General features: G+C 35.0%; 1 protein-coding gene and 1 pseudogene across 2 annotated transcripts in view; one reads left to right on the forward strand and one right to left on the reverse strand.

The window, feature by feature from the left end:
- WRN (WRN RecQ like helicase) overlaps nucleotides 1-15,653 on the reverse strand; it is a gene marked incomplete at both ends in the record, with an annotated part of 92,839 nt that extends 77,186 nt beyond the window's left edge. Inside the window, 8 exons of the mRNA XM_084232599.1 lie at nucleotides 3,522-3,636; nucleotides 7,261-7,330; nucleotides 8,856-9,005; nucleotides 9,701-9,849; nucleotides 10,304-10,449; nucleotides 13,790-13,902; nucleotides 14,819-14,926; nucleotides 15,633-15,653. Of these exons, the coding sequence (XP_084088725.1) occupies nucleotides 3,522-3,636; nucleotides 7,261-7,330; nucleotides 8,856-9,005; nucleotides 9,701-9,849; nucleotides 10,304-10,449; nucleotides 13,790-13,902; nucleotides 14,819-14,926; nucleotides 15,633-15,653 (872 nt within the window). The remainder of the gene's footprint in view (nucleotides 1-3,521; nucleotides 3,637-7,260; nucleotides 7,331-8,855; nucleotides 9,006-9,700; nucleotides 9,850-10,303; nucleotides 10,450-13,789; nucleotides 13,903-14,818; nucleotides 14,927-15,632) is intronic.
- Nucleotides 15,654-15,716: 63 nt separating this feature from the next.
- LOC311169714 (large ribosomal subunit protein uL23-like) lies at nucleotides 15,717-16,158 on the forward strand (annotated as a pseudogene). Its single transcript has one exon. The product of its transcript is annotated as a large ribosomal subunit protein uL23-like (transcript).
- The last annotated feature ends 1,097 nt before the right edge of the window (nucleotides 16,159-17,255 follow it).

Below are 17,255 nucleotides of genomic sequence, written 5' to 3' on the forward strand. Positions count from 1 at the left end.
GCCTGTTCTGTTTCCCACTCTGTCTCTGGTGAATCCTCTCACACCCCGCATCTCTGGCCTGCACCCCAGCTCTTGTATGCATAAATAAATAAATCTTTAAAAAAAATTGTTTAAAAAAAAAAACTACAATGCACCCCAGCTCTTGTATGCAGAAATAAATAAATCTTTGGGGAAAAAAATGTTTTTTAAAAAACTACAATGAAATACCATCTTACACCAGTGAGAATGGCACATATTAAAAAAACTAGCAAAAACAAATGTTGGCGAGGATGTGGAGAAAAAGGAACTCTCCTGTACTGCTGCTGGGTGTGCAAACTGATCCAATCACTATGGAAAGCTGTGTGGAGATTCCTCAACCTGCTAAAGATGGAGCTGCCATATGATCCAGCAATTCCACTCCTACGTATTTACCCAAAGGACACAGAATCATTAATTCCAAAGGGCACTTGCACCCCTATGTTTACAGCAGCACTATTTACAATAGCTAAGCTATAGAAACAACCCAAATGCCCAAAAACAGATGACTGGATCAAGAAAATGTGGTACATATACACAATGGAAATTTACTAAGCAATCAAAAAAGATAAACTCATGCAATTTGCAGGAACATGGATGGAGCGAAATAAGCCAGAAAGAAAAAAATATCGGATGGTCTCACTCATAGCAGGAATTTAGAAAACCTAAAAAGGGACCAGGAAAAAGACTAATTATAATAAAGTAAAAATCAAAATCAACAAGCAACTATAAACCAGAGACACACTACGGGGGTGGGGAGGAGGGAATAGGATCAAAACAAGGGGGGGTGGGAACTGTAAGGGGACTATAACCAAGACGAAAATGCATACACTGTGCAAAAATGAAAAATGATGCAAAAATATATAAAATTAAAAAGATAATAATTAAATAAAAATAAAATGCCCTTCATTTAAAGAATGTATTGGAATAGAGTTGTTCTTTACTCCCTAATGATTATTCTGTGCTTATAGCTAGCTGATAACCTACTCTCCAGTACAGCTAGGTAGGCACTTCTGCATTAAACTACTGTGAGTAAGGTCCCAATCTAAGTGCCAATTATACTTTTTACGGCATTTAATTTAATTAAGTGTAAAAGAAATCAATGATACATGAACACACACACACATACATACATACACACAATCCCACTATTTCACTGAATTCTAAATTTAACATATGGAAAGACTTAGTAAATTTCCTTTAAAAAAAATTGTCTGATTAACCATAATCAACATAACTAATAATTTGGAGGAGAAATCTTAAAAACTCATAAGATTCTGCATTCACATTGTTTAAAGTATATTACACAAGGTAGTATAAAGTTGTTTCCCTCTGTAAAAACTCAAATTGCTCTATTATTAGTTAGCTAGCTTTAATTTCTCTACTTTTGTCCACTCCTTCACACATTGTTAGTTATAATTCCTAACTGTAGTCATGTGTATCCCATTCTTTATCCATACTAGTCTCATTTTAACTGGATATCCAAACTTGCCAAATTGTACCTATAAACAGAAAGCAAATATGCTATAAATGTGCCCTTGCACCCTCCATTGGAAATGCAGTGAGTGAGTTTTAATAGATACTTGGTATATATATTTTGGTTTTGTTGAGGCGTTTTTGTTTTCTACTGGTTCTGAGGTATAATCTAGATAAGTTATCTATTACTATAGACCTACGTAAGAACCTGAAATAAGAAATTTGATTAGTTCTTGTTACAATTACATCTATCTTTATAGAATATATACATAATGGAATACTAATCAGCAATCAAAAAAGATAAACTCATGCCATTTGCAACAACATGGATTGAGCTGGAAGGGATTATGAAATAAATCAGAAGGAAAAAGGAAAATAGCAATGGTTTCACTTAGAGCAGGAATATAGGGGACCCAAACAAGGGATCAGGAAAAAACAAAACAAAAAACAAAAACAAAACTAGCAGGCAAAAGATAAATCAGAGGCATTCAGCAGGGGAGGAGGGAGCGGAATCAGAACAGGGGAGGGAAGAATATAAGAGACTATGGTGATGGTTCACGGGCGACTTGGTGGTGGGAATTCTATAGGGATTACTCCAAAGAGGAGAAATAAAACATTGTACAAATATGAACAACAATGTAAAAAATACATATATAAATAAGAAAAAACAAAATCTATCTTTACAAAAAATGAATCCATTATTTCCCACACTCAAGTTTTAAGAAAATTTATTTAGCTTTGCTATTACAAAGCAAACCAATAAGGATATTCAATTTATATCACAGATAGTTTGTTAGGGGAAAAAAACAGAAATACATGTAAATATCACACAAGTGATGACCTTCTTTCATGGAGGGAAAAACATAAAAAATGAATATAAAATGGCTTTATTGGTACCCTCACCCATTTGAAAGTTACATCTTTCAAAAATTTCAAAGTTACGGAACACATGCTAGGGAGAAAAATGACTATGAAGAAGAGCTGAATTTCTATATCGTATTTCAAAATCTCTCAATCAAAATATATTACAAATCTCATCCAAAATAGAATACATTAACATTGCATTCGGTCAGAGTCATAATTCTTTTTATTTCAACTAATGGCTTCACATTTCTTACTAAAAATTACATTACCACATTATAATTGTTCACTGGTTAAGTGCATTCCTGCTGTTAGGGATTTGACAAAAGATGTTATTTAGCAGTTAAGACTAAGGCAAGGTATGGCTCCAAAGAGAATTAGCTACACAGCACCAATTGTCCAACTATCTCGAGCTATCCAGTGCCTTAGCTGTAAAATGGTCATTAAAATCTGAATTCTTTTTTTTTTTAAAGATTTATTTTTTATTTATACAATAGCTGGGGTACAGGCCAGAGGCGCAGGAGGGTAAGAGGATTCACCAGAGACAGAGAGGGGAGCAAAACAAGCAGACGGACCAAAAGCACTGCTGAGGGGAACGGCGGGTGCGACAGAAGAGGTCTGCTGCGCCATGTGGGAATCTCCTTGGCTGGCTGGGAATCAAATCCACGCTGCAGAGGCTATGGACAGCTTCACAGCGCTGTGCTCAACCCACTGCGCCACTGGGGAGCCCCTGAATTCTTCTTGTTATTACATCTACTGATTAAGTAGAATTCTTAAATAATACTCACGTGATTACTAGAAAAATGAAGCAACTAAGTATAAAAATTACATTTATTTAAAGATGTCAAGTAACCAAACTACAAATATAATTAAATGAAAGATGCCCATAGAGAGAATAAAAGATAACCTTGAATCTTAAATGCATTCTTCCATGAGAACTTATCCCGTTTAGTTTGTTCGTACATTGTTAGTACATTGTTACAATGTACTTAGAATGTATAAACATTGTACAAATGCAGTTTAACAAATGAAAAGATATTTCTCAAATTTACACATCAGTCTGTTGTGTATTCAAGAAAATCTGTATGAGACTACCTGAAAAGTAATTCTTCATGTAAGAAAATGCAGTAAGAACAAACAGAATTGATAAAAAAAAGATAGTATTTAACCTCTGTGGATTTTCCAATTTCCTTAAAGTGTCAGGAAGATGGTTAGCCAGATCCATCATCTCTTCAGAGATTGAAGTCAACTGTTTCTTCACAACACTAGGCAGTATTTCCTCCTCTGAAAAAAACAATCAATTTTAATTTTCAAACTACAATGCAGAGACATTCATCTAACTGCCTCATTAAACAGTAATAGGACTCACATTTTCTTTTTTTTTTTTCTTAAATGAATTCCAACAAAAAAAAAATTTACTTATCCTTACTTATCAACTCAGTCACTTACTTCCCTTTTAAATTTTTGCTATTTGGAGTAAATATGGTTATCAACCTAGGCAAAAGGAAAAGGTAGAAATGAGGATCTAAACCCATGGGCACTATTTCAAAATCAGAAATCAATAACATTATGTGAGCTGCTATTTATAGCAGTTAGGATAACCTTACCCTGACACTCATTCTTCACTCCCTGTTTAAAAATTATCACCAAAATAATATGCAAGTCTTTCTAATCAGAAAACTTCTTCCAAACACTCATTTCATTCTGTCTGGTATAACATCCTCCATCAAAACCACAAAACCTGCCCTCATTTCCCAAGCCCTTCCCTGCTTAAATTTCTTACTCTTCATCACCACTTCTCTCGTCCTTCAAAGAGGCCAGCTCCTCTGAAACATGATATACAACCAGTCTCTGCTATTCCTGACTGCTGTTTCTATCTTGTGATCTCAAAATCACATCCCTTCATTCATTAAAGATTTACTTCCCTGGTACACTGTCATTACTTTCACTACTACTCCTGTGATAACTCCTAGTGATTTCAATATTCACAGAGATACTCCATCCAAAAGTATGAGGTTTTCAGTTCCTGGGTTCTTCCATTTTCAACAGTCTTTTCCTCTTGTGACCTCAGTCACCTATTGCCATAGTCATAGCCTGGACTTTATAATTACTAATGAAGTAACAACTTCCAAACTTGAACTGTAAGCATTATACCCTCTGAATACCAGCATGCTTTTCCCAATACAACAATTATTTGACACTTTCAGAACCAAATTCATTGACCTTATCACCTTTTCCTTACCCACTCCTACTCTCTATCACTCCTACTCTCTATCATGTCTTCCTTTCCTTTCTTACCAATATTATAATAACCATTCCCTTTTATGGACTCACAATTCTTTTGTTCTCCTCTCACGTGGTACTTACTTGACAAAACCCCAACTCTAACTAAATCTAGATTTTAACCTACTTAATAACTATATCCAAGTAGGTGAACATAGGTGAAAATGAAACAAAGATTTGACTCATTTTATTTTAATTTCATCACACACATCTCAAATGAACCTTCAGTACTGATAGATAATTATTCTCCACTTCCTGTTTCCCCTCTCATAATGACTATTTCAAAACTCTTTCTTTTCAGCCTCTAACAACTGCTTATCCCTTTTATTTAGGAAATAACTTCACCTCTCATTTCCCTAAGAGAATAGAAAAAAGAAAAGCGATTATTTTAAATTCCTACCACCAATCTGCTAAATAGTCCGTATTCACATAACTACTTCAATTTATAGAAAAACTGCTTGAAAGAGTTATCCATATGCACTTTTACTCAAATTTATCTTCTTAAACTGACTGTAATGAAGCTCCCATACCCAGGAGTACAGCAAGGAAGCTTTTAGAAAGGTTACCAATGGTCTCGACACAATCAAATCTATTACTTCTAGTTCTTCATCTCACTCAAATTATCAGATGTATTGAAAACAGTTGATATCTTACTCTTACTTAAAACACTTTCTTCACTTGGGTCTGAAGACTATGCCTCCTATAATTCATTCTTCATTACTGCTCCTTCTCAAGTCACTGTCATCTCAAGTCGCTATCTCTTATCTTCCTAACCTCTAAGTGCTGGCATGCCCTTGATGTCAATCCTTGGTTCTCTTCAGTTCTTCATTCTATTCATTCCCTATTTCACCTTATCGAGCTTCAGTTCTTTAACTACCATCTGTCCCTACTTTACTACTGTGCCCCATCTGAGCTCAAACTACTCTATGAAATAGATATGCTATCATCCACATTCCAAAACACAGGAAAAACAGGCAAACCCCAAATCACATGGCTGGGATTCCACCAGTGGTCTACATAACACAAAAGTCCATGCTCTTTCATTTTACTATGCAGATCAATATCATGACCTATCAAGATATCTAAGACACTGCATCATTCTTTTGAGAAAAAGAGCAGGGTTATTCTACTCTAGAGAAAATTTAGAAATTTAAACCAGGACACTATAAAACAATCTTATACTTTTAAAGATTTATGTGTAAATATCCAATATTTGTCTTTGACATTCTAACTTGCTTTACTACAAACAAATCCCTCAGTCTCTGCTGGGGACCAGCTCCAGTGAACAGGGTAAGGAGAAGAATCTGGAAGAACTGAGGAATAAAGAAATGACAGACACAAAATAGAGTTTAAAAACAGACCATGTTGACCAGTCTTCAAGTTACGACTCCGACATTCTCCCTGTCTCAGCACCTCACGCCTTAGGTTTCTCCAACAAGTCTCTTCCATTTTACTATAAATGTAAACATTTCACTTCCCTTATGGCTGAATCATATTCCAGACTGTGGACATACAACATCGTCTTGATCCAGTCTTCTACTGACTGGGGATTTTGGTTGCTTTTTGTGTCATTGCTATTGTAAATAATGCCATAATAAACAGAGTAGAGAATATAGTTTTTTGACTTGATGGTTTCACGTTCTTCAGTAGATACCTAAGAGTGGGATTGTTGAGTCACATGGTATTTCCATTTTCAGTTTTTAAGGTTGCTCTCCATAATGACTGTACTGGTTTACATTCTCAACAACAGTATGACAGAGTTCCTCTCTCTCTACAACCTCTGGAGCACTTACTGTTGTGGGTGTTTCTAATATGAGCCATTCTCACAGGTATGAGATATTACCTCACTGTGGTTTTAATCTGCATCTCTACTGGAAGTAAGTGTGAACATTTGGCCTTTGAGATATCCTCTTTGATGAATTGTCTGTTCAGCTCTGTTGTCCATTTAATTGGGTGGCTTACTTTTCTACTGTTGAACTGTATGAGTTATATATATATATATATATATATATATATGTATGTATGTATGTATGTATGTATGTGTGTGTGTGTGTATATATATATAGAATATTAAACCCTTGTTGGTTATGTAACATGTAATATATTTTCCCACTCAGCAGGATGTCTTTCTAATCTATTTATACTTCCTTTCCTGTATAAAATCTTTTTAATCTAAGGTAATCCCAATTGTTTTCTTTTGCTTTTATTTACCTTGCCACAGGGACTGAGCCTCCAAAAACATTTTTATCATTGATGTCATGGACTATATCACCGACGTTCTCTTCTACACTTGAAAGATTTATGGCAAGGGTGTGTAATTTCCAGACTAAGAAATAGCTGATTACATCATTGATAATCAAAGTCCAACCCTCACAGCCTAGTAAATAGCAAAGCTACAAAGTGAAAATAATATGAACTGCTTTGCACAGTATCATCACTGAAACTCTAAGTTTTGGTCAGACAGATCTCACTCTAATGCTCACATACTCAAGAAGTTGTAATAACAGATAACTTACTCACGTGTAAATGTTGTGTTTTTTGGAGATAAATTTCAGTGAAGAGATTTGAATAAGAAAATAAAATTCAAATTTGAATTGAATTTTATCTTTTATTTTTATAACATACCTTGGTTTAAAGCAAACATTTGCATAGCATCACCCAAAACTTGTAATTTTTGATAAAGGATGAGGCCTGCCTACAAAGACACAAAAATGAAAAGAACATGCTAAAGATAACCAAAATAAAACTGTAAGTCCCATCTTTAGCAAAATGCAAAATAATGATTCCTAAGGTACCCCAAAAGTTGAATTTAACCAAAAATGTTATACAAGTTTCTAAATGTCTTCATTTAATCATCACACCAACTGTGAGAAATAAAAGTTTAAGTTTTCAGATTTTAACACTCAATGTTATCCTAATCAAAAAATGTATAAATGGAATGTAACAATATAAATCAGGTGAGAGAAATTTTTTTGAATTACACAATACTTACCTCTCTATATCTCATTAAATCAGCTAAGACTGTTAGTATAAGAACAGTGTTCCTGGGCCTCCCTGGTGGCGCAAGGGGTTAAGCACTGCACTATGAAGCAATCCGCAGCCTCTGCAGCACAGGTGCAATCCCCAGCCGGCCAGGGAGCAACCCACCTGGCGCAGCAGACCTCTCCTGACTTGCTCACTGTTCCCCTCAGCAGTGAATTTCAGTCAATCTCCCTGTTCTGTTCCCCACTCTGTCTCTGGTGAATCCTCTCATCCCAACCCCACACATCTGGCCTGTACCCCAGCTCTTGTATGCAAAAATAAATAAATCTTTAAAAATAATAATAATAAATTTTAAAAAACAAACAAAAAAAAACCAGTTCCTTTTAAATGGTATTAATGGGAACAATCAAATCACACTGATTTTACATCAATAAAAATGCTACAGAATTTGTACTAGTATTCAACAAATTTCATGATTTTTTAAAACAGAACATAAAGGAAAACCATCACCCTATTTTGCAACAAAATTGGATCTTTTTCTATTTATAAATAAAAGGAGCTTCCATTCCTAAAAACAGATGTAACAAAGTCCAGATTTCACTATGTATGAATATGTAAATATGAAAATATATTTGACTACCAGCAGTGAAAAGCAAAATTTGGAGGCAGTTTTTCTAAATTTCTACCACACTTAAAATGTAAATGTAAAAATAAGGCCAGTTTCAACATAGAAACTGTCTTGTAATTTTTATTCTGAAGTTATTTATAAATCAAATACATCATCATTATGATTTGTGCTTGCTCAATCGAAGTTTATTAGCCTTTCATGTTTTCAAATACTTCATATTCCTAACACACAAATTGTACATTAGTTTGGTTTCACAACAATAAAATACCTAGCACTGAACAATATGTTGATTAGTATTTGCTAATGAAAATTGAGAATTAACAGTTTCACTAAGTGTCTGCCTAAGCATTTTTAATGCAAAGCTCATTTAAAATATTTAGTTGGGGCCTTCCCTGGTGGTGCAGCGGTTGAGCACTGGGCTGTGAGGCTGCCCGCAGCCTCTGCAGCGACGATTCATTCCCCGGCTGTCGGCAAGGGTCCCACAAAAAAAATAAATAAATAAAATAAAATAAAACATTTAGTTAAGTTTGTACACATAATAAGTTCTCTGTAATTCATTATAAGGTTTTAAGGATTTAAAAATATAATCTTAAGATCTTCAAATACATACATAAGCATCAGTGGCTGCATACAGTTTCTGGTCCTCGGTGAGAGGAAAATTATTCCAATTGCTACAGCGGATAGACTTGTCTTTCAGAAGCTGTTTACCTAAGATGTGTTTAACCAAAGCATTGAGGCTCCACGTCTCTATACATTTCAGCTAGAAGTAATGAAAAATCAACATAGCAAAAATTACTTCCTTCAATTTTAGATAGTCTTAAATGCCATAAGCCATGCCACAAATAAAATTGGAAATGTTATGTCAAAAGGTAGTATTTAACATATTTCCTCTCACTTGAAAAAAAAAAAAAACATCTCATCTGCAACTCGTATTTTAAGAAACTAACTGTGGAATTTATTCAATGCAGGTATTAAAATTCTGGGATTAGAAAAATTACTTTTCATGAGAAAAAGCAAAGTAGGTTGGTAGACTTCCTACTTCCCTGCCAAATAAAAACTTGATTAAATGTGGGAACTTAATGACTACATCAATAAAATATGTGAAATATAGGTGGTAGAACTAATAATCAAACTTCCACTAAAAGCATTATATTACAAGAGTTGCACATGCTTCCCCTTATAATAAGTTATTGGTATAAATGAATTAAAGAAATAAAATATTTAAATTTGAAACCATGAAATAGTACCAGATATTAAGGATTAAGGGTACTTGCCTAAAGAAACTGTATGCTAAGGCAATGGATTAAAACTGAAGGTTTATGTTACAATTCACTTTTATAGTTATACAAGTATTATAGTTTAGTTTCTCGAAAATTTTCGAACATTCAGACAGAAGGTACACATTCCATGAAATAGAATATTGTTTTTCCTTATGAATTTTTGTATTATGTCTACCTTTCCATTGGCAACATTTGTCAGTTCCACAAAACCATTCAACTTGATGTCAAAGTCACGTAGAAGTTTCCACTGATCGCCTTCAATTCCTATACCTGCCTTTTTAATTGATTCATTTTCAAGCAACATCTTTAATCCCTGGGGAAAAACTATAACATTTTATTATTACCTAAAAGGATTTCAACAAATATGATGGATTTACTTTGTTTCTTACAATTTTCTGTTTCTTTTTAAATTTGTATTTATGTTAGGTTTAAGTTCAGAAATGCATTTACATTGAATACTTCTTGTCCTAGTAAAGCAAAAAGTCCTAACGGATAAATGACAACGCTTGAGTTCTGCCTCTGCTATCAATAATAATGTATACCTGACCACTTAACCCCCTAAACTCTACTTTGCCACTCTACTACAGGAATAATAACGCCTAACAGAGATGATGTGAACATTAAATAAAACAAGGGTTGTAAAAGAATCAGGTAGAACATAAATACCAAAAAAAAACCATGGCGTTGAAGAAGTATCAACTAATTTGAGAACTTAATCAGGATAACCTTAACATAACAATTATTTACTATATAAAAATGAAACAAAAGAAATACCAACCTGACGTAAGAGAAACATGAAACAAGTAGCATCTGCTTTCTGACACACATAACTGAATTAATGCAACTTTGCCCAGGTTTCCTTTATTGTATATTGGTGGCCATTCCATGTCAAATCCTACCACATCTCCATCAGACAGACTCATCCTGAAGTTGAAAAAGGTATAGATTAGGCGCGCGGACCTCTCCTGCTACCCGCTGCTCCCCTCAGCAGTGTACTTCTGTCCTTCTGCCTGCTCTGCTCCCCACTCTTGCTCTGGTGAATTCTCTCACCCTCCCCGCTGCTCTTCTGACTGTACCCAGTGCTGGTATAAATAAATAAATAAATAAATCTTTAAAAAAAAAAAGGGGGGGGGCCTCCCCGGTGGCACAGCGGTTGAGTGCTGGGTTGCAAAACTGCCCGCAGCCTCTGCAGTGCTGGTTCATTCCCGGCTGCTTCCCAGCCACCGGAGGAGTGTCCTACATGGCACGCAGACCTCTCCTGCCACCTGCTGCTCCCCTCAGCAGTGTACTTCGATCCTTCTGCCTGCTCTGCTCCCGCTCTGGCTCGGTGAGTTCTCTCACCCTCCCGCGCTTCTGACTGTACCCAGTGCTTGTATAAATAAATAAATAAATCTTTAAAAATAAATAAATAACTTAAAAAAATACAGATTAGTTTTATGAAAAATCTGTAATAGTTACATTAAAATTTATACTTCAGCATGACTATAGGCATCACTGAAAACATTAAAAGAGAAGTCACAGAGAGTAAAAGATACCTGTGATATATCATTGATAATGACTAGCCATAAAGTATTAGAAATTTCTTTATAAGTCAACAAGGACACATAATCCAGTAAAAAAAGACAGAGAAAAAAATCCATACCAATTCCCAAAAGGAAATGCAAATGGCCAATAAACCCAAATAAATAGGTGAAGACACAAAATCTCACTAGAAATCAGAGAAATGTAAATTAAATCTTTATAATTTCATATTTACCAGATTGGCAAAAATTGAGTGCTGAGAAGGATATCTATCAACAGGTCCCTTGACGAATATATACAATGCTAAAATCCTCTTGGAAATAGCTTTGACAATATCTAGTTGAAGATGTACAAACATGATAACCCGGCAATTTTTTTCTCATAATCTATGAACCTCTCATAAGTGCATAAAGAGGCAGAAATGTGTAAAATGTTTATTGCAACGCTATTCCTACTGGAAAAACCAAACTCCATTTTCAACAAGAAAAAGCTCCTTTCTTTGAAGGAAGACAACGAAAATCTAACATTTGACAAGGTAAAATCATTGCTAAGGCAAAAACTGCCAGCCTCAATAAAAAGAACAGGAAAATAGGATCCTTAACCAGGATAAAAATCATTAATAAATAACTGTAATAATAGTATTTAGTATGGGCATCACAAAATGATAATATAAACAACTATTATAAGTATGCTGAATATATTCAAAGATTTAAAAGAAAGGAATATGATGATAGCTAAAATGGAAAGTATTTTTTTAAAAGAAAAATGGAATTTCTACAGATGAAAAATACAATATAAAATAAAATATTCACATAATAAGTGAACCTGCAGAATATCAAAAGAAACTATTCAAATTGAAAGCAGAGCAAAATGTATAAAAAAAGACTAAAAGGAAAAAAAAGCTTCAGTGACCAATGACACAGTATAAGCGATCCAACTTACATGCATGTAAAAATCCCAGAAGGAGAGAAGGAACAGGATGAATGGGAAAAAAAAAAAAACTTTAAGAAATTTTCAAATTTGCTATAAACATTGTAGGGCCAGTGCTTGAAGCTTGGCCAGATTCTTTCTGGATGCCTTGGCAGGCCTAACATGTCTTTACGGAAGCAGCAAGAGATAGGAGAAGCAGCGGCAGCATCCAGGGCCCAGGCATGGTACATAAGGGGCAGCAGCAGCCCCCCGTTGGGAGCTCTGTTAGCATTTATATGATTTATAGACAAAGCCAGCAGAGGGCCAAATTTATGCCTAGGTTACACATGTATGATTTTGCACATGCAAACAATACATCAAGGTTATGTATTATTTACTGTTTTCCACATATGTGGACTACATCTCAAGGTTACATGTTATCTACTAGGTCACCTGTGCTGGAAATCACAGCAGAAAATAGCCTGAGAAACTCTGAGAAAACTCTTTTTTCACTGCCCTACAAATATGCAGATCCAAAAAGCTTAACTGATTCTCCTACACAAACCACATGTCACGAATGTCTATACATCTTATATACATTCTCTCACCCTCCCGCGCTTCTGACTGTACCCAGTGCTTGAATGAATAAATGAACGAATGAATGAATGAATAAATAAATCTTTAAAGTGGCCTGAGAAGGGTCAGAGAGCTAGGGTGGGAGGGAGCTGCCTGTCATTCATAAAATACATATAATTCATCATATATACATTCTTCAATCATGTATGCTTACTGTCTTCAAAATATTTTAAAACTGCCAAAGGTAAGATGGTAGACTTACTATATAATTACAAATGATAGATTTTGCCTTTTCTGTGAACAAATAAATTTCTATATATAATGACACCTAAAAGTGGCCAGGTAACTACAGTGGGAGTGAGGACAGCTAAATACTATTTTTAGATAACATCTATCACCAGGAGACCATTAATAAATAGCTTAACTTACCTTAGCTTCTTTCACCTCAGTTTAAAAAAAAAAAGACAGGTATAACTTCAAAGAAGATGTGAATGAATTTCTCACTACATCTGCTTATAAATTGATTCAAAAATCTTAGATCGCATTATTGCAACATCCTAATTTAACAAGACAACTTTTTTTATTTTTTATACAATAGCTGGGGTACAGGCCAGAGGCGCGGGAGGGTGAGTGGATTCGCCAGAGACAGAGTGGGGAGCAGAACAGGCAGACAGACTGAAAGCACTGCTGAGGGGAGCAGCTGGTGTGACAGAAGAGGTCTGCCGCACCATGTGGGATGCTGAGGGCAGCTTCACAGCGCTGTGCGCAACTCACTGCGCCACCAAGGAGGCCCCAAGACAACTTTTAAAAATATATAGTCATTTCCAATGTTCTTCTTAAGGATATTTGCTATAATTATTGCTAACCAAACACAACAGAGTTAATCCCAACCAATATTTTTAATGATGTATAAAAGGGATATTTAGGGGTTGAATAATTCTTGAAATTTTCCCTATTAAATTGGTAATCATATAGTGTTCCAGTACTTCAACATATAACACTTTCAGTACAGAAAGTCAAAAAGTTAGCTAAAATGTAAAAAGACTTATAAAAGAACAAACAGGTACATAACAAATTTAATTCAGTGACTTTAAGTTTTTATTTAAAAATCAAAATTAACATTTTTCAGTGATACTCTATATGTAGAAATAATTATCTACTGAACACACCTCAACTGTAAAATTAAACATACTTACCAATAATAGTTATCTTTGAAGAATCCAAAGTCAAATGAAACTGTGAAAATGAAATCTCTTACCTAATATCTTCAGCTAGTAAAGAACAATCATTAGCTTCATAACTGTACACTATGGATCCAGAGAATTCTAAGAAGGGAAGATCATCTTCTAAAACACTCTTCTTAATACATGCCTTGAGTTAAAAGAAATTCCAAAAAGCATAAAGTTTACATAAAAAAATAAATCTTTGTTGACATAAAAAAGCTTAACTGAAGCATTCAAATTTCAGTTCTAAATTTTCTCAACTTATGCTTTCTAGACTAATGCAATAAAGATAAATACATCCACTGTAAGATTATTTTTCTAACAAGTATATTTGCAAAAACTTATAATCCTATTTTTCTAAAACCATTTATTTTAATGAGTTTTTTTCTACAATTATATTAGTATTGTAGATGTAATAATATTGCCTTAAATTATCGCTGAAGATTAGTTGGTGGATCTTAAACTGGTTTAATCATAAAATTCATCAAGGTAAATGGACCTCCCCGGTGGCGCGCTGGGTTGCGAAGCTGCGGGCAACGCAGCTTTAGTTCGATCTACAGCGCCGGTTTGATCCCCGGCTGCTCCCCGGCCACCGGAGAAGGTCCCACATGGGGCACAGAACTCTCCTGCCGCCCGCTGCTCCCCTGAGCAGTGTACTTCGGTCCTTCTGCTTGCTCTGCTCCCAGTTCTGGCTCTGGTGAATTCTCACACCCTCCTGCGCTTCTGACTGTACCCAGTGCTTGAATGAATGAATGAATGAATGAATGAATAAATCTTTAAAAAAAAAATCATCAAGGTAAATACTAATTATCTGAATTTGAACTAACTAATAAGGTCACCCATGCAAACTATATAAATGGAAAAGGACAGAGTAAGAATTCTCATTTTGTTAACCCAATAAATGTAATCCCAGTCACACACTAAATGACTAGATTCTGTTTCATTCACACCATAGCAACTCTAACTTAACCAATCACCTGAAGTTTACAAGTGAGGATGGGCTCATTTTATAGTCAAGTTTAAATTAAGTTTCGCATCTGAAGAATAATTGATGAATTGCATACCTTTCTTTTTTCTACAGCACCTCTCTCAACCTGCGTAAGCATCCACTCAGGAAGTTTCCGCGGTGGTGGAGTTGATGCCTTTTTTTTTTTATTCATCTTTAAATCGCTCTAGTTGTAGAATACAAAGATACAGTTGCTTTATGAGTAAATACAGTACAATCTTTGAAAGAAAACTCAAACATAAGCCTGTCAATATGATTGAAGAACCAGATATACATATTTAAGGTAAGTTATGGCATCTGGGCCCAAGCATAGCTCATAAGAGCTGGAATGATAGAAGAAAAAGGATACAGTATATGCTGGGTTTACTAACTAAACATTTAGTATTTCTTCCTTTTAAAATAAGTCTGTCTGAGTTCTAAGGTTTTAGCACTTTCAAAATACTATTACTCCATGGCATTGAACCTTTCAAAAGTAATCTTTATCTCATTAATAATGAAAATTCTTGGGTATATAAGTTGCTATGAATTATTGACATTTTTAATTTCCTTATCTCCTAAATTTTAAGTAAACTCTGTAAGCTGTTAGAATTGTTCACAAGTCTATGTGAAAATCAATTTTGAAAATCAATTCTGGTAATAGCTTTCCTATATTAAGAATTTTTTACAAGTCTTTTGGTCTAGCAAGTGACCAAATTTTCCTAAGAACAAAGTTTTGTAGATGACCAAAAAGTTTCCTAGATTATTTTTTTAGTCTGTTACTTGCGTTGAGGGTTTTCCTCAACGAAAACCAAACTTCAAGAATTGTTACAGAAAATACAATGATTAAGATAACTATGACATGTTCTTTTTGTTAATGGTGGATGGATCCATACAATACCCTCATATGGATCCATACCTAACATACTAAATAAGTAGCCTTAAGTTCTTAAATTTCTTCAATCCTTTTTTTCACAAAGATGGCACCAAAAGTAAAGAAGGAAGCCACCTCCAAAGCCAAAGTTAAAGCTTTGAAGGCCAAGAAAGCAGTACTGAAAGGCATCCAAAGCCACAAGAAAAAGAAGGTCTGCACTTCACCCACCTTTTGGACACCCACGACACTATGACTATGAAGGCAACCCAAATATCCTCAGAAGAACACTCCCAGGAGAAACAAGCTTAATCAGTATGCCATCAAGTTTCCTCTGACCACTGAGTTAGTCACAAAGAAAAAAGAAGACAACACACTTGTGTTCATGGTGAAAGTCAAGGCCAACGAGCACCACATCATACAGGCTGTCAGGAAGCTCTATGACATTGATGTGGTCAAGGTCAACACCGTGATCAGACCTGACAGCATATGTGCAACTGGCTCCTAATTATAATGCTTTGGATGTTACCAACAAAACTGGGATTATCTAAACTGAGTCCCAGCTGGCTAATTCTAATTTTTTCACCATTAAAAAAAATTTCTGGGCCTCCCTGGTGGCACAAGGGGTTAAGCACTGCACTATGAAGCAATCCACAGCCTCGGCAGCATGAGTTTGATCCCCAGAGAGCCACAGAGAAACCCACATGGCAAAGCAGACCTCTCCTGTCTCGCCCGCTGCTCCCCTCAGCAGTGTGTTTCAGTCAGTCTGCCTGTTCTGTTCCCCACTCTGTCTCTGGTGAATCCTTTCACCACCACCCCTCACCCTCATCTCTGGCCTGTATTCCAGCTCTTGTATGCATAAATAAATAAGTAAATCATTAAAAAAAAATTTCTTCAATCCTAATCTTTGTCCTGGTTATGTCAAATTTCTTATAAAAAGGCAGCCATTTTAAATATATACCTGAAGATGCTTATGATAAAACATGATATTAATATGAAAAAATCAAAGCAACTATTTATGATTTAGTGAGAGTCTGCTGTATTTAGCAATATAAACTCTGAAAAAATTAAACAGTATCTGGCAAGTATTCATTTTAACAGTCCATTTTCCCAAGCATAAGCCTCCAAAGACAGAGAATGATAATTTATCGAAGAAAAATTTAAAAGATTAGCAAACAAATTTTCCATGAGAACAAACTCTACCACACTTATGGAGTTACAAGGGAAGAGCTAACTATAGGCTAGTATTTCACTCTCCCTACTGAGAAATGAGAAAGAAAAGTTCAACCAGGGTTACTGGTAAACACGCTAAAGATCTCAAACCTGATGGGACAGCCTTGTAAACCTATCAATATTCCAACAAGCAAAAAATCACCAGAGTATCAATCAAGAAAATGTTAGCAAGATATAGTTTGACTTTCTAGATTGCTTAATATAAATAAGCCCAGAATTATAGATTTGTTCATTTATGGATAGAAAATAGACTAGCCAAGCAGCTGTATAATTAAAAGAAATCAAAAGAGAGGTGTTTCAAAGTCAAAAACAACTTAACTTGTGGCAAATATTTTTTTCCATACACTGCTCAAAACTAACTTGTTAAACCAAAACTATAACATATCCTAATGCAGAAGAAAAGGACATTCTTGAA

Source organism: Talpa europaea (genome assembly GCF_964194135.1).
Source record: "Talpa europaea genome assembly, chromosome: 4".
NCBI lineage: Eukaryota > Metazoa > Chordata > Mammalia > Eulipotyphla > Talpidae > Talpa > Talpa europaea.